The sequence below is a fragment of the Anabrus simplex genome, chromosome 7, assembly GCF_040414725.1.
Source record: "Anabrus simplex isolate iqAnaSimp1 chromosome 7, ASM4041472v1, whole genome shotgun sequence".
Lineage (NCBI taxonomy): Eukaryota > Metazoa > Arthropoda > Insecta > Orthoptera > Tettigoniidae > Anabrus > Anabrus simplex.
In genome coordinates, this window is record NC_090271.1 from 224,640,335 (window position 1) to 224,663,741 (window position 23,407).

At 38.7% G+C, this 23,407-nt stretch overlaps 1 protein-coding gene across 1 annotated transcript in view; it reads right to left on the reverse strand.

Moving 5' to 3' along the window:
* Positions 1-23,407, reverse strand: part of RyR (Ryanodine receptor) — a 623,761-nt gene that overhangs the window by 63,186 nt on the left and 537,168 nt on the right. Inside the window, exons 82-87 of the mRNA XM_067151578.2 lie at positions 20,721-20,809; positions 20,464-20,633; positions 15,458-15,603; positions 12,764-12,834; positions 6,974-7,039; positions 6,804-6,883 (exon numbers count right to left, since the gene is read on the reverse strand). Coding sequence (XP_067007679.2) covers positions 6,804-6,883; positions 6,974-7,039; positions 12,764-12,834; positions 15,458-15,603; positions 20,464-20,633; positions 20,721-20,809 — 622 coding nt within the window. The remainder of the gene's footprint in view (positions 1-6,803; positions 6,884-6,973; positions 7,040-12,763; positions 12,835-15,457; positions 15,604-20,463; positions 20,634-20,720; positions 20,810-23,407) is intronic.

Consider the following 23,407-nt stretch of genomic DNA (forward strand, 5'->3'; position numbering starts at 1 on the left):
TTCACAGGACCTGTATTTATTACCAGCAGACAGTCAAAGTTTAGTGAAGGGGACTTTAAATATTTTCATTTATTAGTTTATATGTTGCTGATGGTACCTACTTCTCTTCACTATTTAATTTTTCATTAGAGTACCGTCATCCATGTTGCTGAATTCTATAGTGAAGAAAGTTGGCTAACTCTGTAAGGGACAGAACTTGGCATCATGAGGACAAAGATGATCAGATGGTTATATCGCACCACTAGAAACCACAATAGCCTGAATATGCTGTGTGAACAGAAATGAATATGATTATCCAGTCTGTAGCCCATCCTTGCAACGTTAGAAAGAGAACCAACGGATGATCTAAGCAATGATGGGCCAATACCCTATACAATAATGTGAATTGCATAAATCTACATCCAACATGGTCCATGACCAAACCAAATGGAGACTGCAGAGCCATGTAGTAGATCATCATCATCATCATCATCATCATCATCATCATCATCATCATCATCATCATCATCACCACCACCACCACCATCAATGTTCCACTCCAGTCACCCGGTGTGGTTAACAAGCCTCCTCCACTCCTTTCTGTCCTTCCACTTTTCCTGCTCCATTACTTCCGCCACATCCAATCCAGCTTCTCTAATGTCCTTCCAAATCTGATCCATCCACCTTCTTCTCGGTCTTACAACTGGTCTCTTTCTCTTAACTTCTCTTTCCAATTCCCTTCTTGCTACCCGTTCCTTGTCCATTCTTTTTACATGTCCGAACCATCTCAGTCTTGCTTTCTGTATCTTCTGTACTAACGGTTCTATATTTAGCTCTTGTCTGATTTTAATATTTTGAATTCTATCTCTTCTTGTTTTTTTAACTGATGTTCTTAAAAATTTCATTTCTACTGCCTGGATCCAAAAAGAATCCAAAAAGAAGTCATGGGAAGATTTTGGTAATAACCTGGAAAGGCTAGGTCAAGCAGCAGGGAAACCTTTCTGGACAGTAATAAAGAATCTTAGGAAGGGAGGGAAAAAGAAAATGAACAGTGTTTTGAGGAATTCAGGTGAACTCATAATAGATCCCAGGGAATCACTGGAGAGGTGGAGGGAATATTTTGAACATCTTCTCAATGTAAAAGGAAATCATCCTGGTGGTGTTGCAAACAGCCAAGCTCATGGGGAGGAGGAAAATTATGTTGGTGAAATTACGCTCGAGGAAGTGGAAAGGATGGTAAATAAACTCCATTGTCATAAAGCCGCAGGAATAGATGAAATCAGACCTGAAATGGTGAAGTATAGTGGGAAGGCAGGGATGAAATAGCTTCATAGTGTAGTAAGATTAGCATGGAGTGTTGGCAAAGTACCTTCAGACTGGACAAAAGCAGTAATTGCACCTATCTATAAACAAGGGAACAGGAAGGATTGCTGCAACTATCGAGGTATATCGATGATGATGATGATGATGATGATGATGATGATGATGATTGTTGTTTAAAGGGGCCTAACATCGAGGTCATCGGCCCCTAATGGTACGAAATGAGACAAAATGGAATGAAAAATTAAAAGTCTAAAATTCTCCACTGACCAGAATTCAAAGCGTGAGAACAAAGAATGAATGGATGGACATGAATTTAAAACAATCAGTGGATGCGACCTGCAATGATTTACATTCACACAAACTGACGGAAAAGAATAAGATTACTGACCAAGGGACTGCTGCTATAGCATAACACTGAAACAATGATGCTTGCAGTCTAAAGGGGGTTCAAAATCCAAGTTATCAGCCCCTCATAATGGTACTGATCGCTAGGAAAGTAGAACCATGGTATCTGTCATGTTGCGGTACTAATCAAAAGTAGCAGACTCGCGGTATTCCACACATTATGGTACTACTCACAGGTTATGAAATTCGACATATAATACAGACCTATGTTTTTCTCACTTTGCGGCACAATTTACAGGGAACGCAAACCTATGGTGTTCATCACATAAGAGTACTAACCACAGGGACCTTCAACTATCCCATGGTGTTCCTCATATAGTGGGTACTAATCATAGGCAAGGCAGAACCATGGTAGCTATCATCCATTGGTCCTGCTCATATGGTGGTACTAATCACAGGTGCAAAAGCTGATCGCACGGTGCTTCTGTGTGCTACTAAACACAAACCTATTTGGTACCTAATATAGTGGTACTACGCGCAAGTAAAAGCGACCCATGATGTTCTCCACGTGGTGGTACTAATCACAAGCAGTTTCATGGTTCCAACACAATCATCCCTTGGTTGCCCCTTTTAGTCACCTCTTACGACAGGCAGTTGGTACCATGGGTGTATTCTTCATCGGCGTCCCCCACCCACGGGGGGTTGTGTGTTTGGTCCGCGAGAGGTATTTTATTTCCCTCATGTCCGCCGGCAAGCTGGTTAGGACCCCCCTATCCGCCACCTGGGATGCGCCACGTGGGAGTATAACCTCTCCCCCTACTATGCCAGCGTAGTAGGTTCGTGGTCGAGGTATATTATTGATCAGTATACCAGGCTGCAGTGAGAATTGATGGTAGAATGAGTTCTTGGTTCAGGGTACTTACAGGGCTGTAATCTTTCACCTTTGCTGTTCGTAGTTTACATGGACCACCTGCTGAAAGGTATAAAATGGCAGGAAGGGTTTCAGTTAGGTGGAAATGTAGTAAGCAGCCTGGCCTTTGCTGACGACTTAGTCTGAATGGCAGATTGTGCCGAAAACCTGCAGTCTAATATCTTGGAACTTGAAAATAGGTGCAATGAGTATGGTATGAAAATTAGCCTCTCGAAGACTAAATTGATGTTAGTAGGTAAGAAATTCAACAGAATTGAATGTCAGATTAGTGATACAAACCTAGAACAGGTTGATAATTTCAAGTATTTAGGTTGTGTGTTCTCCCAGGATGGTAATATAGTAAGTGAGATTGAATCAAGGTGCCGTAAAGCTAATGCAGAGAGCTCGCAGTTGCGATCAACAATATTCTGTAAGACGAAACTATCTTTACATCAGTCTGTTTTCAGACCAACTTTGCTTTACGGGAGAAAAAGCTGGGTGGACTCAGGATATCTTATTCATAAGTTAGAAGTAACAGACATGAAAGTAGCCAGAACTATTGCTGGTAAAAACAGGTGGGAACAATGGCAGGAGGGTACTCAGAATGAGGATATAAAAGCTAATTTAGGAATGAACTCGATGAATGAAGCCATACGCATAAACCGGCTTCGGTGGTGGGCTCATGTGAGGCGAATGGAGGAGGATAGGTTACCTAGGAGAACAATGGACTCTGTTATGGAGGGTAAGAGAAGTAGAGGTAGACCAAGATGACGATGGTTAGACTCGGTTTCTAACGATTTAAAGATAAGAGGTATAGAACTAAATGAGGCCACAACACTAGTTGCAAATTGAGGATTGTGGCGACGTTTAGTGAATTCACAGAGGCTTGCAGACTGAACGCTGAATGGCATAACAGTCTAAAATGATAATGTATGTATGTATGTATGTATGTATGTATGTATGTATGCATGCTTGGATCTTATTATTTGTCTCTTATTAGTTACCAGCGTTTCTAGTCCGTATTTTATAACTGGTATGAAATACTGTTTATATAATGTTAGTTTCATTCTCTTGGGTACTTTGTCATCCCATAAAAGCTCTCTGGCTTGATGTTGAAATGTTGTACCTTTACTTAGTCTGTTAATGATTTCAGGGTTGATTTCATTACTTCCATTAATAATGCTTCCCAGATATATAAACTGTTCTACATTCTCTAACCGTTCTCTGTCTATGTTCACTTGGCTTCTCTTTTTCTCTTTTCCAGAGTGCATGACTACAGTTCTCTTTTTACTAATTACCATTCTAAACTCCTTCAGATTTTCATTCCAAATGTCCACTCTCCTTTGTACTTCCTTTTCTCCCTTTCCCCAAATCACCACTTCATCTGCAAAAACCAAAGCATTCACTTCATCACTACTGATACTCTGTTTTACACGTTTTATGATTTCATCCATCAATATAATAAGCAATAATGGTGACAGTGCACTTCCTTGCTTGAGACCTTTTTTTGTATAAAATGTTTCAGCGTCACCACTCTCCACTTGTACACTGCTTTTACTCTCATGATACAACATTTTTATCTTGTTAACTAATGATTTTGGTACATTCCTTTTCAGTAGGCATTCCCATACATGTTTTCTCTTTTTTTCGCTTTTTCCAAATCCAAAGATATGAAGATGATCTCCTTGTTCCTTTCCAGATGTTTTTCCAATATTGTTTGCACTGTAAATATAGTCTATTGTTGATCTATTCAGTCTAAGGCCATACTGTTCTTCCTCTAACTGTGTTTCTATTATATTCCTCAGTCTTTTGTCTATTGTAGTAGATCCTACCCCAATATGGGATAAATGCTGATGAAAAAGAGAACAAGAAGTAGTTTATAATTGAGCATTAACATGTATTCAATATAGAGTGGTCTACTAGATCCTTACAATTTATTTTTATGCAACGGGCAGTTCATGGTCAACCTATTGGTCCTCATTCCTATACAAGATTAGTACAACAAAATATTTGGGTTTTTAAGCCAGACAGTACAGATGGAGTCACCAGTACCAATGGTAATTCAATAATAGAAAATGTAATGAATGCATGAAACACTCACAGTTGTGAATAACGCTTACTTTAGAACAGGAAGCATACATTAAGCCCATGGACAGATAACATATATAGACTGTGAACTTCCTGCTGACTGTGAAGCCTCACCCTAGCTAAGACAGCAAAAGCACACACCGCTGTGGTTAAGAAACTGGCCATGGAGAGGCAGGATCAAAACCCCAAACAGTACTTTTTACCCTTTTTTTTTTTTACTGTTTATTACTGTGTACATGGTATGAGCACATATCTACTCATTTCCAAAGAATGGATTTTTATGCAGCCCTGAAATGATCCACACATAGTGCGATTTGAATGAAATTGTGATTCATCTGAAAAGGGGAGTGTTGATAGATAAAAGAGCTGCATCACTGCTCATTTTCTGCAATATCTACTGACAGAAATATTCCCTAGGTATTACAGATCATGAAGCTTCTGATGTAACTGCAGGTAAGATATACTGTTAGATAATACTCTCATAAAAGACAACCAGCTAATGTTGGTCTGTTGTACAATTGCTTATGTACCAACATGAGGGACATACCAGATTATAACCTCTTCATTATGATCAGAACAAGTGCCCTAGTTGAATACAAACATTGTTCAAGGCTTCAGAATGGTATTGGCTGTCAGTTTTCTTCTCTTAGAAAATTGCTTGTGATACAGGCATTATCACTATAATGACTTCTGTCATGTGTCTCCACAGAAGAGTAACATACTGAGATATTCATCTGTGGAATGAGTTGTAAGTGTAGGTTAGTAAACAACAATTACGTTCACTCCCACTAAATGAGTCAGTGAATAAGCTTTGTACAGTGACATTTTTAATAGCTGTGGAGTTCAGGCACCACATGCTTAACATAACACTGTTTCATCGTCTCAAAGGAGGCAACTCTGCTGTAAATAAGTATATTGAAGCTGTGAATACCTTCAAAGATATCTGCATGGATCAGGATTAGAACCATGGACACATTTCCAGATTTCACAAGACCTTACTGGTATCTCAGAGTTTCATCTAAAAAGACGACAAGCTCCTCACAGGAAGCCTGGTGATAAAACGTACCCTTTCACCTCAACATTTAATTTCCACGTCATATCTCTGATTCATGTTTTACAGTGCGCAAATTTAGGTTCTATCTCAACAGATCACTTTGCACAACCTACTAACTGTATTGTATTGTTGGTACTTGTATTATAACAACACACAATAAACAGTATATCGTCGCTGCTGGGACAAAACCTCCTATGTGAAATATTTTAGCTTAGAAGTTTGGCCAGTAAGGTTCTGTCAGCTAAGGTGCAATATTGTGTGAGCATTGTCAAGGCATTCTCGCTCTTCATAATGTATGTGCTGCGGGTCAGTATATCTCCAAAAATATTATCACATAGGAGGTTTTGTCCAGGCAACGACGATATTTGTGGAATGGTCCTTTCATCTTGGTGTAAAGATTACATATAGTTATTTTTCCTATGCAAGACTGGCTTGTTTTGTGTTGCTAACTTATAGGTGTCCATCTCCATGGCTAAATGGTTAATGTGCTGGCCTTTGGTCACAGGGGTCCCGGGTATGATTCCTGGCAGGGTCGGGAATTTTAAGCATAATTGGTTAATTTCACTGCCAAGGGGACTAGGCGTATGTGTTGTCTTCATCATAATTTCATCTTCATCACGACATGCAGGTCGCCTATGGACATCAAATCAAAAGACCTGCATCTGGTGAGCCAAACTTTCCTCGGACACTCCCGGCACTAAAAGCCATACGCCATTTCATTCAACTTGTAGGTAGCAAGCAGAACAATATCAGCCTTAAGGACAAGCAATTTTAGATGGGTTGTGTATCTTCATGAATTATAAGGTGTTAGTGGACCGCTCTCTGTACTACTGTACAAATAGAAGTTGCAATGTTGGCATTTTTTGAAGTAGCTTCATGCAATGAATTCAGAGTAGAGGGTAGTTAGTTCGTAATTAAATTTGGGTACTGTTAGGAAGAAAAACTAAATAGAAAGTTATCTGAGAAAGTAAATGAATGAAATTAATAAAACTCCTCCCATTAGTTACAACAATCAGCATGAGACTGATTGAGATGAAAGATTTGTAAACTAAATTCTTAAGAATGTGACTAAATGAAAGCTTAATTCCTTTATATGGAACTTACACAGTGTAGCTTTTCTGTTGTTCCATCTTCTCCCTGAAATCTTTTGGTGTCACCCATCCATCATGATTAACATCAATTTCCTGAAGAGATAAAAATTAGTGAATAAACAGTTCTTCCATACAGAGATGAAGCAAAATAATGAGAAATCCAAGTATGACATAATACAGTACCTGGAAACTTGGAGATTCAGTGAGGTCCTTCAACTTCAGGAACATATCAAAGTATTTCAGGATTAACTGCAAAATAAAATTAGATACAAGTCAGCAAATAAATTGAAACAGTACGATTGCAATTCTGACTAGAACATAAATGTTAGATATGGAAATGTACAGGGACTATTATCATAGAAAACTTGGCATAGTAGATAAAACCTCAAGAAACAGCCTTGTCTTAATTGCCATTTGAAGTAAAAGTAATGGAGTCTGGGGGTGGGCTTATCTAAGGGAAAAAGTTACATACAGTATGCAGCACAACAAACAGTACTAAAATTACAAACATGCTCTGAACATCAAATTGTACTGAATGTTGCAGAAACCTGCCACTGTAACGAAAATGGATGCAGCAAGACAGAGCTATAGCTCACACCATAAGGTGTCACTTGCTCTCTGCAACAATACTTTGGAGATCACTTAATATTCCATGGAATGGAATTCTTGTGCCCTTCCTGCACCCTGAATCTCATGTCCCCAGATGCCTGCATGTGGGGGCATGCTGAAAGAATCCGTTTTCCAGGCAGACAACCCACGTAGGAATGTTTGCGAATGACAAGAGAAGATACTATAATTTTTTGTGCCCTTTCGGCAACCTGTGTTCACAAACATGTTTGATAGTCTATGAGACCATTATGTACAATGCACAAGATGTGAGGGTGCACAGTTTGAACATATGCTGTACCGACATAGTTAGATACGTGTTGCCTATGTCACCTAGCAAGTTATAGTCTAATGATGTATCTTCACGTTCAGAGTATATTCGTAATTTCATTACTGTTTGTATTGTTGCATACTGTTTTTTTTAGCATAAACTAATACAACCACTTTTAAGACTGCAAAAAATTACTGGGACAACTCTTAAAACCACAGAACAATGTGGAAAGCAATTGAGAGTAATGATCTTTTCATTAAAGAACTTGTGAGGGGTTACAATGAAGAGCCATTCAATTTTTTAAATTACAAATTCTAACTATAGGTATAGAATAGGATATACAGTGGAACCTCGATTATCCATTCCCAGAAACTACATTTTCCCGGATTAATCATTCAAATTATGTGGTCCTCCAAGCATTTTAATTAACTTATGTTTAAAATATCCTGCATTACCGCTCCTTGAAGAAACAATTCCGTGCATCAACTGTCCAGAAATTTCAATCCCATCAACGCTAAATCCTCGATCAAGCATTTTTCAAGAAACAGTAACTCACATAAGGACGGCTATGGCGTAGCTATTGATCTTGGCATTAGCGTCCCATCATTGCGGTAATTAGAGCGAGTACTATACTGAGAAAGCAATTGGTGGTGAACTTGCATAAGGAACCATCTTAGCATGGCATTCGGCAGGTATTATTTAGGGAAATCACGGAACTCATAAAGTAGATTGTGGCTGCAACAATTAGAAGAAGACAGAGTGCATTCCACTAGCTCTACTTGAAGGCAGAATGAGTTTCCTTAAATATTCACACTTGTTCACATCCACATTATGTCCAGTGTTAGATGTTTATTTTGGAATTTTTTCAATTGTATTGCTGAACAGATTTTCGGCACATCTCTCAGGGCACTATACAGGGTGGTTGAAAACAACATGAACTGGATATAAGAGATCAGAAGGTTGGTCATACTGATAAATAATTTGAAAACAATAATTTGACATCTCGCGCTGTTGTCAGTTGTCAGCTGCTGAACTCAGCCTATCAGATTGCTTCATGGGCAAATTCAAATGGGTTTTTTGAAGCGGGTGTAGCTAAATCTACACATGGCTTAAGACTGGCTTGAGGGCACCAATCGAAGAAGAAAAACTTTGCCTGGGGAGGGATTTAAACACGGGCCTCCAAGCTGACATGATTGCGCCATAGCAAGTGTATGCCTGACACCAGCTGCATACTGTGTTTGTGTTTGGTGCTGATTTCTTGGTATGGATCTCCAGCTGGTCTTAATTCATGTGCAGGTTTAGCAACATCAACTCGCAGAGCCCATTTGAATTCACCTGCAAAGAGATCTGACTGGCTAACTTCAGAAGCTGATAAAATGGAAAGAACGGCACGAGGTATCGGCTTATGTTTTTCAAATTATTTATCAGTATGACCAACACTCTAATGCTCATGTCATTTTTTGCGACCACCCAGTATAATACCAATATAATACCAATATCACCCAGTATAGTCACTGAGCTTTCAGACAGGAATCGAAATTGCTCCTTCCTAGCACAATTCTAGTATTGTAATATGATGAGACACAATATTCTCTTGAGACTGGAACAGATGTTGCAACCTACATGCATAAAGCCATGGGAGGTCCTGGGATTGCCTATTACTGTTTTCTTCCTAATATATATTTACTTTTTTATGTTAAAATGTCTTTATAAATCCCATGGTCGTTTTATATGCACAGCACAACATTTAAAAAGTTTGTATTATTTCCTGCTCATACTGGCTTGTGCAGCAGGTGTCTCAACATGCTTTCGAGCTGAGCTTAAGGTCATGAATAAACCAAAATTTTTGGAGTTTTGATTATTTTATTCTCTTCCAATTTTCTTATGGTTAGTGACAGGCAGAATTAAATATAATGCATTTGCAAACTTTTAAGAATCCTTTTTTTTTTTTTTTTTTTTGCTAGGGGCTTTACGTCGCACCGACACAGATAGGTCTTATGGCGACGATGGGATAGGAAAGGCCTAAGAGTTGGAAGGAAGCGGCCGTGGCCTTAATTAAGGTACAGCCCCAGCATTTGCCTGGTGTGAAAATGGGAAACCACGGAAAACCATCTTCAGGGCTGCCGATAGTGGGATTCGAACCTACTATCTCCCGGATGCAAGCTCACAGCCGCGCGCCTCTACGCGCACGGCCAACGCGCCCGGTCTTTTAAGAATCAATACATTCAAAACCATATTCTTGAGTTCAACATAACCTTTAAAAGTCGTTGTAAGCCTAATTTAGGTGGTAAAATGCTTCCAGAAACTTACTTCAAACAGTATACCGGTGACCAAATTACAATGGAAAAAAAAAAAAGAACCGATTTCGCTGTTACATTGGGCGCTTTTGTATCATAAGTACTTTATTTAATTAGATTAGAGAATTAAAAATTACTCATGATCGGTTGTTGTTTGTCTTAGCATTATTTAGCCTATTAGGTGTTTTGCGAGCCTGGCTGATCAAAGTTGCTGACCTGAAACTGACAAAGTTTCCCCAGTAAAACTGAATGTAAATTATCGAGATTTTTAACTCATGTGATTAATGTTTGATCCCAGCTGAGCGGTCTAGCTTCCCTGCCTCTCACCTGGAGGCCCCGCGTTCGATTCCCGGCCAGGTCAGGCATTTTTACATGGATATGAGGGCTGGTTCTAGGTCTACTCAGCCTATGTGACTATATTTAATTGAGAAGCTATCAAATGGTGAGATGACAAGCTGGGTCTAGAGATCCAGGGATAACAGCCGAGAGAATTCGTCACACTGACTATGCATCACCTCGTAATCTGCAGGCCTTCAGGCTTAGCAGCGATCACATGGTAGGCCAAGGCCCATTAGGGATGTAGTTTGGTTTGGTTTCATTTGGTTTGGTTGGTTTGGTTTAGGACTGTTTGTAAGAGTATAATTATACATACTGTATTTTATTATTGTGATATTTAACCAAATTGTTGAGGGTTTTAATTTGTTCCTGGATTTCCCCTTTTCCTGTATTTTACATTTTTTTCCCCGGGGTCCCTCCAAAAATGGAGAATCGAGGTTTCACTCTATTTGAACATTTGGAGTGAGAAGAATCATGTGTTACGAGACATGTAAGATAGTACACAATGAGAACATTAAAAAGTATTTAAGTAAAAAGCAGACATGTAACGATACCATATATCATTTTTATTATATGAAATAGTCAAAAGTGGCTAAAAAAACCCATGGTCAGAAATAGAATTTCCAAAGATGTATATATAAATAACATTTTGAAAAGACACTCAATGAATTTATATTTGCAAGGAACTTTCATTAAAACTCATTCACAATATACAAGTACAGAATGTTGATAGAATTTTCAGACATCTGTGGCTACTCGTGAATTGGCAATTATACTCAAATTTATACTACCTACTATATGAATGTTTCCCAGTTCTCAACATCAGGTAATTGCAATTAAGTACAAACATACATACATATATATATAACAAACCAAACCCCTTTGACACTACAATCCTTTCAGGACCTTGGTCAACTGACTGACATCTGCCTTCCTTGAGACAGGCAATCACATAAAAAATGACACTACAGTTAATACTACTCTGCCATAGCAATTCAAACTAACCTTCTTGAAGAAAGAGAAGAAATCCTGACACAGGATCTACAAAAACTAGAAAACTATTTCAAACAATGGAGACATTGCCCAAACCTGTCAAAAACGGAGGTCACAGCTTCACTTTAACAATAGAATCTCCAAACAAGAGCTGAACATTACATTCTGCGGAAAAAGGGTGAGAAACAATCCTAACCCCAAATACCTGGGAGTTACTCTGGACTGCTCTCTGACTTACAGAAAACACCTCGAGAATACTGCAGGAAAACATAGGACCAGGAATAACATCATTCGCAAACTAGCTGGCACAACATGTGGTGCTGATGCAAGTACTCTTCGTATGGCAAGCCTTGCACTGGTCTACTCTGTTGTCGAATACTGTGCTCCGGTATGGTATAGAAGTGCTCATATCCACAGAGTGGATACTAAGCTCAATGAGACCTTAAGGATCATAACGGGCACATTAAGATCAACCCCTGTGCCATGGTTGCATGTACTGGGAGGTATACCTCCTCGACAACTGAGAAGACAACAAGCTGCTGCTCAAACTTGGAAAACTTACATCTGTACTGACTTTAAACACCTTCCGATTCACTCAGTACTGAGTAATCCACCAATCATGCATCTGAAATCCAGGAAGCCTATGTGGGATAACATTAGTAAGCAGCCAGGGCCTTTCAACATTACAAAGTCTGGAAGGAAGGGTGGAGAGGTTTCTCATCACCTCGTCAAATCCAATTAGATGATCCTTCCCAGCATGTTCCACGAACTGATCTACCAAGAGCTACACGGTGCCAACTAAACCGCATACGAACTGGTCATGGTAAGTGCAAAGCAACGCTGCACAAATGGAGATGGCTAGATTCACCTGCTTGCGACTGCAGAGCTCAAGAGCAGACGATGAACCACATCATTCGGGAGTGTCCACAGCGTAGCTTCACAGGTGTTTGGGAAGAGTTCATGAAAGCATCAGCTCCAGCACTTTCTTGGCTGAAGAGTCTTGATATTCATTTTTAATTTATTATGTACATATTTGTGTTAAATAATGTAGATCATTTGTTCCATACAAAATATACCATTTTATGTTTTAGGTAGCTCTCAAGTAGCCTTGAGTAAACTCTGTTGCAGATGTCCATGCCAAGGAAAACAACAAGACAAGAATGGAACCTGAATCCACTGGGAAAACAGTTAGATTCACAAGTCTAAGGCAGAAATAATAAATATCTATAAGAAAAAAGAAAAGGAAAAACCCTGAAATCTAGCTTGCTTGATACACGTTTGTAACTGGCCTCTCTGTCGCAATGGTAATGTGTGTCAACTGTCTGCATTAGGGCTGAAGTATCAAGAGAGTTCAATATTTTTAACTTAGGAAATGTTCAAGTCAGGGAGATTCAGAAAAGTTATAGTGTTCAGAAACATTAACTACACCATAGTGAACAACATAATATCAAAGTACATGCTAAGACTTACCTCAACATTAGAAGCTGATTCTACTAAGGTGTCCACCATCTGCTTGCCAATAGTACCATTCACCACATTACCTGTAAACAAGTATGAACAAGTGTACTATGTCACATACACACACTCAAATGCATACACACACACATGCAGAATCCTTCCTTCAGTAAAAAGTAGCAATTACTTCTAGCATTATCTATCCTACACATACCTACGTGACCCAAAGCAGCACTTGAAGTAGAGTATGCTCACGGATGCCAACCTCTACAATAATTATGGTGACATGACAATTTTGAAAACGGTACGATGTGCAATATTAGGTTGCAAGGTTGTATGATACCAGCAAAGGATAGGTTAATTTTGAAAACTTGATAATATTGCCCATGCATTCTCATTGTGTTTTTTCCTGTTCAAATTCTTAGTATGGTCAGGCGATTGATGGTGACTACGATGTAGATGATATGAACATAAACCATGTGGAAGTAATTCCCCTCCTCAGGAATTCATGGCGGTGGCAATGATAGCCTCTGGTCCTGGCCTTCAATGACTTTGCTGAAACATACCGATGCTTCTTGAAGAATCGAGTTGAGCCCATGTAGGTGCTAGCTGTAGTGTTTTGCGAGCCTAGCGTTAGGAATTCCTCTTCTAAGAATAAATTCAGGCAGTTAACACCTGGACATATTGCCTCACACAGTTTTGTTCACTGAATGCTGACACCATGCCTCCTGTGTATTTCTGTCATCATCCTGATGTGAGTAATAAAATATTTCTCTTTATTAAAAGTACTTTTTCCTAAAATCTATGATAATATAGGTAAAATATCCAAATTTTGAAGACTTGGTACAATATTTGTATGCATGTTATTGTCTTAGTATTTTGCAGGTCTTGAGAAGGGAGGTAAGTGTATGGGAGGTGGTGGTGGTGATTATTCTTTTAAGAGGAAGTACAACTAGGCAATCATCCTCTATTAACACTAATTAGAGAGAAAAAATGGAAGGGATATAACACTTCAAAAAATGAAGATATCGGCCAAAGAAAGACAAGGGCCATGAAGGGCCTCCATATGTAATACCTTCAGGGTCGTAAGGGAACAAGAGTTGACCAAGGGAGGTCAGATAAGATAGATGAAAGTGACGAGCCTGGCACAAGTAAGTGGAACCAAGGCCAGGACTCAGATAAGGGCCCCATGGTAGCCAACCCACGCTTCAAAGTTCAGAGCCCCTGGGGCTCATTTCAGTCACCTCTTATGCAAGGCAGGTGATACTGTGGGTGTTATTCTACTGTCCCCACTCACAGTAGGGTGTATGAGAGGAGACCACTGAGTAGGTTAAACTAAGAGAGACACATTACATTGTACATTGGAAACAATGGTCACAGAAAGAGAGAGAGAAAAACAAGGCAGAGCACTTTGGAAGAGATCATTGCTAACACATAATCACAAAGCTGTATGGTTGTACTGAGTACTATACTACAACATTCATTTGGAAACAGGCAAAATGAGTTTTTTATTTCTGCAGAGTCCATTCATTGTAGATAGAATGAAATCTAACATGAAGACCATCTCTACGATTTGGTACAAGCTGGAAGATCTACTGAAAACAGCTATCATCTTTAAAGTGCACTGCAAATTTTTGAAGCCAAAAAATATTTCTATTAAGTAACATTTAAGGCAATAAATTTACAATTCATAACAAAAATAAGAGTTATTTAAACTAAACACTACACATTGATGATATATTACTATTTGGAGGAAAGATTGAAAGAGAGGTCCAAGAACAGCCGAATGCAGTGAATGGGAAGATTAAGCAATGGAAAATGAGAATCATTGTGGATGAAAGCAGGACAACTGTAATGATATGAAAAGAAAGAAAAAGAAAAGGAGCTATATACTGCATATCAGACAGATCTTGAAGTGAATTAATGGCAAATTCAAGACTGGATATGGAAATCTTCGGAAGGATACAATATGGGTGCAATTTCTGTCAAAGAACAAGGAATCACCTAAGATGTTGCACTTAAGTAACTTCAAATTTACTGAAGAAATCAATCATGTTTTTTTAATGAAACCATAGTAGTTTCTGACACTAGCAGAAAAGTTTATCAGATGTTCACTGGAATTAGGGCATTCTCTCACTTAGCATATAGCTGAAGTCTTGATTCCCATTGTATTAAATCAATATAAAAGTACTTCACTTATGTCAGGAATTTTCACTATTACTGCTGAAAACAATCACATTTAACCAGGCCTGAAAAATGTTCTTGGTCATCACTTGTGAATGGAATGTGATTCCCAACAAAGATAAACTGAAGACATTTAGTATTATTGTTGCCTTGACTACCAGTAATATTTTGGTTTTAAATAGAGATTCATATACTGTATTTTATGATTATTTATGTTTATGCAAGTAGTCCATCTAAACTATTAATATGGATTGTCTGTTTTTTGTGTGGATTAACTGTTCACCCCTTCCTGGGCATTAGAACAGATAATCGAGGTTTCACTGCATATATAACATATACAGGATATATAATGTTATCTGCTTGATCCTTCAGAATGCACCGATGAGCATTTTATTACATTCTTTAATTTCGTAATTCTTGTTAAGAAATCAATATCATAATCATTTAAATTTCATTAGATGATCACTTAATTCTAAAACATTAAAAATCCAGAGAAACGGTGACACACAGTAAGTTGCAACATACCTTCAAGCATAGACAGCATCATGGTGATCATATCCTTTTGCAGATTAAGTAGCTCTTTGAGCAAGTCCACTTGGCTGGAGTGTTTGGACAATTTATCTTGCATGTGTGAGAACAGGAACAGGAAGCCTCCAACTGCATCCCATAACCTGAAAATACAGAAAGAGTAACTCTCATTTCCCTGTATATTATATGATGTTAAAGTAGTTATTTTTAATGACCTGAGAATTCAAGGTGAGAGAGCTGTCTAGATTAATTTTGTTCAACTTTCACAAATATGCCACTATGATTCAGATGCCAATACTTAAGATATTAGGAACCTAGATTTCTACCAATGTTTCAAAATCTAACTACCTCACTGGGAGCCAATGCTAACCTGTCAATATGTTTTACCTAGAGTTGCCAGAGTGCCAGACTGTATATTTTTTCCTTATTCTTACATTGTCTCAAAATACATCTTATGTGTTTTCAGTTGGTTTATACTTTTTTTCTCCGCAAAATATATATTTATTTTTGCCAAGTAGTAGACATTTAAAGAGGGTTAAATGTGTACTGTACACTTAAAAATATTTAAAAAATCACCAGGTCTAGTTACTTGTCTCTATAGTTGGCAGCATGACGTTTGTTATGTCCAGTCTCTTTTTCTTTGCAGAATTGTGTTATCACAGATTAGGGGGCTGCCTGGCCGAGGCGGTAAAGGCGTGCTCGGTTCGCCCGGAAGGACGTGGGTTCGAATCCCCGCCAGGAAATTGTTAAATTTAAGAAATGAGATTTCCACTTCCGGAGGTGCACATGGCCCTGAGGTTCACTCAGCCTACACCAAAAATGAGTACCAGGTTAATTCCTGGGGGCGTAGAGCTAACCACTCTATCCCATCACGTGCTGAGGTTAACAATGGTTGAAGCCTTTACCTTCAACTTCTCCAAGGGCCTTCATGGCCTGTACGGAGGTGACTTTGCTTTGCTTTGTTATCACAGATTAACTGCATGAAGAGTTTTATGAAACAAAAAGTTGTTATACAGTTATGTTCACAGTGAGAAAAAAATCAGTGTTGTTGCAAAGAAGGTTGACTTTCTTCTCAGGTAAATATAACAAAAGTTCCAAATTCTGCAAAGGTACTTGGATTTTTAAGTATACCAGGCTCTAATGCCTATGCTGAAGAAGTTTTCTCTTTAATGAAGTTTAAGTGGTTAGATGTAAGAATCAAGTGCTCTGTAGACGTCAAGTGTTTCTCAACTTTAATATGTCATGCAAAGAATTTTTCTCGGATAGCCAAAACGACACTAAATTACTTGCAGCTGCAAAAACATCCCAAAAATGTGAGTGATACAATCTTGGAAAGCCAACTAATACATAACTAATACATACATTCACAATTAACTTCCTCATTTTAAACAAATCTTTCTTATTTTTGTACAATCTTCCTTTTTTGTTTGTCTTCCTTTTCTTTTTTTTCCAAAACAAATCTGGCAACCCTAGTTTAACCTATTATGTGTTTATATTCATGTACCTATACAGTAGAACCTCATTAATCTGGACCCCATTAGTCCGGACTTTGCTTAATCCAGACAGCTATTTAATAATACATAAATGCAATTACAGTATAAAGCTGGGTTACGAGTTCAGTGTTGTAAACTACGTAGAGGAGGAGATCGTTGAAAATGTGATCGCTGCAGAAAGCTCTGAAATGGATGAATATGACGAGAATGAAGCTGGTGATATTATTAACCATAAGCCGAAACTTAGTTAAATTAAAAACCATCTAAACATTGTCATTAAATGCGTTGAATATAACAACGATGAAAACATATCTGCATATTATGAATAGTTGAGGCACCTGTGTCAGTTAATTATTAAAGAAATTAATGTCAAAGGGAGACAACAAAAGATCAACAGTTTCTTCAAACCAGTAAGCGTGCCAAGTGTGGTCAATGAAGGGTGTGCCTTGATTGCTATGTTCTAATTCTGTACTGCATTTTGTATTCTGTATTTTGTAGGGCCTAATACTGCATTGCATTATGTCTTTTTTTTTTTTTTTTGCTAGGGGCTTTACGTCGCACCGACACAGATAGGTCTTATGGCGACGATGGGATAGGAAAGGCCGAGGAGTTGGAAGGAATCGGCCGTGGCCTTAATTAAGGTACAGCCCCAGCATTTGCCTGGTGTGAAAATGGGAAACCACGGAAAACCATCTTCAGGGCTGCCGATAGTGGGATTCGAACCTACTATCTCCCGGATGCAAGCTCACAGCCGCACGCCTCTACGCGCACGGCCAACTCGCCCGGTGCATTATGTCTTGTATACTAAATAACATTACTGTACTGTACTCATTTTTTTTACTGAACAGTGTTTAAATATGTACCTTCGCTCATTTAATAACTGATTTTGTTTAATCCAGACTTTCATTAATTCAGACAACCTAAAGCCCCAATTTGTCCAGATGAATGAGGTTCTACTGTCTTTCTATAAATGACTTGCTTTGTCACTTGTTTCTTCTTTTCCATTACTTATACTGGCTCATTGAGTTTCTTCTCTCCTTTTGTGTACAGTTCATAATCTTTTACCACCTGTAGTTATGATTTGATCTCTCTCCTTTCCTTGTGTCTGACTGGCTCTCTTCCAGTCCTACACTTCTCACATCACGGCTGCATATCTGTCAAGACGGCACCTCAGTGAGGTTTGAAGCCTGCCCTACTGATGAATCTGGGAAGCAGAAACAAGTTTGTCAGGGGCTGAGAAGAAATGGATGAAGAATGACTGGAACTGATGAGGAGAGAACCTATCTATTTGAAAACAACATTGTATGAAGATGTAAAGATTGTCCTTGTCCTTTTGTGTTTTTATGTTTGTTATTCCCGTCTCCTTTTATCTATTCCTCCCTCTTCTGATGCTGACCTGCCTTCATGTTTTCTGTTTTCTATTCATGTAAGTATTTTTTCTATAAATCACTTATGTTAGGTTGTTTTTAACAATTTGCAGTCCGGCTCCATGGCTAAATGGTTAGCGTGCAGGCCTTCGGTCACAGGGGTCCCGTATTTGATTCCTGGCGGGGTTGGGATTTTTAACCATCATTGGTTAACTTTGCTGGCATGGGGGCTGGGTGTATGTGTCATCTCCATCACCATTTCATCCTCATCACGACGCGCAGGTCAACTACGGGAGTCAAATCAAAAGACCTGCACCTGGCGAGCCGAACATGTCCTCGGATACTCCCGGCACTAAAAGCCATACGCCATTTCATTTTCATTTACAATTTGCTTTACGTCGCACCGACACAGATAGGTCTTATAGTGATGATGGGATAGGAAAGGGGAAGGAAACAGCCATGGCCCCAGCATTTCTCTGGTATGTGAATATGGAAAACCACAGAAAACTACCATATTTTCTTGCATAATTAACACACTTTTTTGATGAAAAATACAGGTGAAAACTTTGGCTGCGTAAATTATTCAAGGAATTCAGATATTTAAAAATTATTTACAGTTCATTTACATTTAAAAGGTATATCAAATATAATACAAACACAATTGGATCAACTCATTTGCGGTTATTGTCATTTGGCGTAAAATGCCTACGTGGGTTTGAAGTACCAACACTGGAAATTATTCTTCCGGTTACGAGCTGACAATACAACCTGAAGTGAAATATAGTAAACTGTCCAGCATGAGAAGGGACCCTGCTAGATTTCCCCAAACCATTTGTATCCAAACTTGTACGAGAGACGTATCCATCCACCCTTTTTCTTGGATACGAACATGGATCCCTCATGGAAATTTTACTTAAGGCATATTTTTTCGTTTCAGAACAACGTAAGGTGCAAGAATTCTGCCATCAGCTTTTATAGGAAGCATTGCATCCATCGGTTTTTCGCTTCCGGTAGTGCGTACAGTAACACTTGATGTTCCTTTCTTATCGATTGTTCGACTTTGTGGCATATGGAAACTGATTGGCGTCTGACCTGCGGTTCCTATTTGGGAGATCAAATATTCCTTCACTTTATGCTTCTCAATCACAAAGTGATGAAAATCAATTGTTTTTCGTTGAAATCATTAGGAATTTTTTGGCATAATGGTGTTCTTCGTCGAAAAGGAAGTCCATTTTTCTTCATAAAATTATTCAACCAGCTGCAGCTAACCTTCAAATCTGAGACACTGATTCCATGTGCAGTGGCTGTTTCTCATCCTTTAAAATAAAACATTTCATGAGAAACGACATATCCAATGTTGCGTAAAAAAATCACATATATATATATATATATATTTAAGCACATCCTCCTCAACTTGCGGAAATTTGCCGCTTTTTCGTCCGTGAAATGCTTTGCGAGAATTGTTGGTCGCTTCAAGTGCACTTCTCTGTTACCGCAGTAGTGCACGTTGCATTCAGACACTGAATACTCGTGGCCCGCTGCCCTATTCCCACATGTTTCAGCGTAACTGATCACCGCAAGTTTATATAATGCAATATTGCTTGAAAACTTGCTCACTGTGGACTAACATACAATTTTGAGATCACAGAAAACATATTCCTGTACCCGAAACACTCGTAAAATATGTTAGTACCAGACTGGAATGAGCGTCACCAGTCACTTCTGGGCTGATTCTCTCACTGAACTAGTGCAGTGGTATTTCCTACCAGCTGATAACAGCATGTTGCCCGGTATTTGGAATGCCTGGTTTCACAATAGGAAGACTGCTACTTGAGTAGCTGACATCTTTATTTTGAAATGCATCCAGAGCTGTGTGATGGATATTCGAAGAATGTTCAAATATGTGAACATTTCTTTTTCTCCATTTGGACCCAAAAATATTGGGATGCGTAAATTATGCATGGGCGTTAATTATGCGAGAAAATACGGTATCTTCATGGCTGCCAACAGTGGGGTTCGAACCCACAATCTCCGGAATACACGCTCACAGTTGCGCGACCCTAACCACATGACCAACTCTCTCGGTATCTTAGGTTTACTTTATGTTATCATTTGCTTACTTGCCTGAGTGCTCAAGTCATACCTGGAGTGGGCCAAAGCCTGCTGGTTCTGAGTACAAGGACCCTGAATGACTTCAGTGAGGGTGTTAAATACTTGACTTGCTACACCAATGGCCTTGAAGAAGTTAGCTTTTCCAGCAGGGTCAATGATTTCTTTGCTTGAGTAGTGCCAATAGAAGTCCATTATAGATTCCTGAAAGGCACACACACAGATATTAATATTACTTTATGATTATCACTTTATAACTAAGGAGTTCCATACTATTGAACAACTACTGACCTGCAACCTCAGTAAGTAATCTACAGTGCAGATGACCACATTCACTGTTGTCGTGTTACCAGCTTGGGTCCTCAAGTAGTTCTGCCATTCTGAAAATCACAATTAAATAAGACAACTACATTAGAAAAGATCCAAGGAAGAATGATAACATGCAGTCATGTTGGTGTACTGATTCAACCATAGTGCATTTTTCCCTTGATATTCTAAACTTTCATTACTGCAAAAATTTTAATCTCTGTATATTAAGATTGATTGTTTATATATAATTGGTGTTACTAGTGAGAGAGGTTGCACATTAATAGCTGTCAGTTTATTTCAGTCAATGCTCATTTCAGTTAACTCAGTCAACCTCACGGTCATGATCATTAATATAAGAATAATTTACCTTGACTGTGAATTAGTAACATTGTTGGTGTATTTTAAAATTATTTTATAACCGTTAGCAACTGTTACTTGTTTGGTAATTTGTTTGTAGGAGAAGAAAGGACCATGACAAGTAACTAAACCCTTAGAATGCCGAGGAATGCAATCCCGCTAAATTGCCAGGAACACAGTCATGCTCTCTTGCTAGTGCTTTAATAAACACTAATTACTGAGTATTGTTTTGATGAAAATCCAGGTCCAAAGCATGTCCCACCTTGCAATGTGAAACCTATTTTGTATTTTTATTTCTTTACTCAGGTCCTGTGGCAGCTAAGGGCGGCAGAAACTAATAGATATGCTACTCAGTTTTTGAGGTCAGCACAACAATTGAAGTCGCATTCTCATGCAAAGCAGTGGCAGACTTTTACTCTAAAGGAAATTAAAGGTTTATCGCTGCATTATTAGATATGGGAGTTACACATAGACTGAATATCTTTATTGGAACACTGATTCTTGAGTCATCCCATGGTTCTCAAAGATGTTTGCAAGGAACAGATTCCATCTAATTCTGAAATTTTTTCACCCTGTGAATAAGGATTTGTTGTTTCCACCAGGCCACATGTACTTGCTTCAGTCCTCTTGCAGATCACACCAACAGTTTGTTCGGACACCATTACACTCTCCACTAACAACTTAGCATAGATGAGTCACTTGTTGGAACAAAATGTAATTTCTCTTTGTTGCAATATCTTCCAAACAAAAAACATCACAAATGGGGGTTAAAATTCTAGATACTCTGCAGCTCAATATCACATTATTGTTTGGGTCTCTTCTGCTATCGTGAAGCAAATAGTCATGTCGATAGGAAAAATATACAGGGGCATGGACTAGCATTTCTTGTTATGACTAAATTACTGGCGATAAGCAACTACCTAATGAAGGGCTATCATGTGGTAATGGGCAATTTCTTTACTATGATTAGTCTGGACCAGCATTTGTTTTCTAAGGGCACTTTCTTCACAGGTACTCTCTGGCAAAACAGGACTGAAAGGTAAATTTGCTATTTATCAGGCTAAGTACTTTACAAAGGATGACGTTCTGCTGGCTGGTTGCCAAGAGAAAAATTAAAAAATCATCCAGTTTTGCTCACATTTATGCATTCCACTGCCGACAGCAAGACTACCACTAAACCGAGAAAGAACAGACCTGCTAAGGAGGTAACGAAACCAATAATTATACATCAATATAACAAATTTATGGGAAGTGTTGATAGTTTAGATATGATGCTATACATTTACCTAGATGAGTGCCGGGCACTCAAGTTTTGGAAGAAGGTTGTCTTTTCAATTCTTTCGAGAACGGTGCTGAATGTATAGATTATCTACAAGGAAAATGCCACTACCATCTTCAGGATTACATACAGTGGGATCCAAACCAAAATCTTTTGAATACAGGTTATAACTACACAAACTAACACATTTCTTACAATCATTTAACCTACGTATCTCTCCCAGTAAGTTTTTGGTACATAAATACATCTGTATATAACACTTTCACGGCCTTCATGGCCATTCTCTTTCTTTTGTTCGTTCTTCCAAGAATCAAATCACTTCTTTTTTCCCCAGTTGTACTAGCTGTACTTCTTTAAATAATACTCACTTTCATTACCACCATTACTTTCAAACATTCACACTAGGCCTTTCTTTGTTTATTAATGTTTCTCCTTTTTTCTCTGTCACTTTTCCCACAACTTGGTGGGGATGTGTTGTGATCAGTGTCAAGCATGTTGATTTGGCCTAGCTTTAGGGGAGAAGGGAAATTTGTAGTGGCGAACCAGAAGGAGGGGTGGAGGGGGAGGAGGTGCAGAGGTGTGGCACAAGGCAGACAGTGCGCTGGCTAAGCACTGGCCAGCAGGTATTAATCGCTGTTCGTGCTGAACTTGAAATGTCGCAACTTTTAGGCCCCTTATTTAATGCTCTAATGAATGTCGGCACCCAAAATTGATGCTGACATCTTTTTTATGTTTACCTCAATGTGTTTTACAAGTTTCATCGCGATCAGCGACTTAACCATTGCAGATGTTCCCTTGTCAGAATGAAAATGGGTTCTACTGTTGACCTTCCACTTCTGAATCCAAAGTGTTCCTCTTGTAACTGACTTTCCACCTTTTCTCTAATTCTTCTTTCCAATGTCCTTTCCATTGTCCTGCCAACTGGGAGAGAATAGTGATTCCTCGGTAGTTACTGCACATCTTTTTATCTCATTTCCCTAATCCTTGGGCACTTTTTCTCTCTCTAAAAACACTTGAGTATTCTATAAGTCGA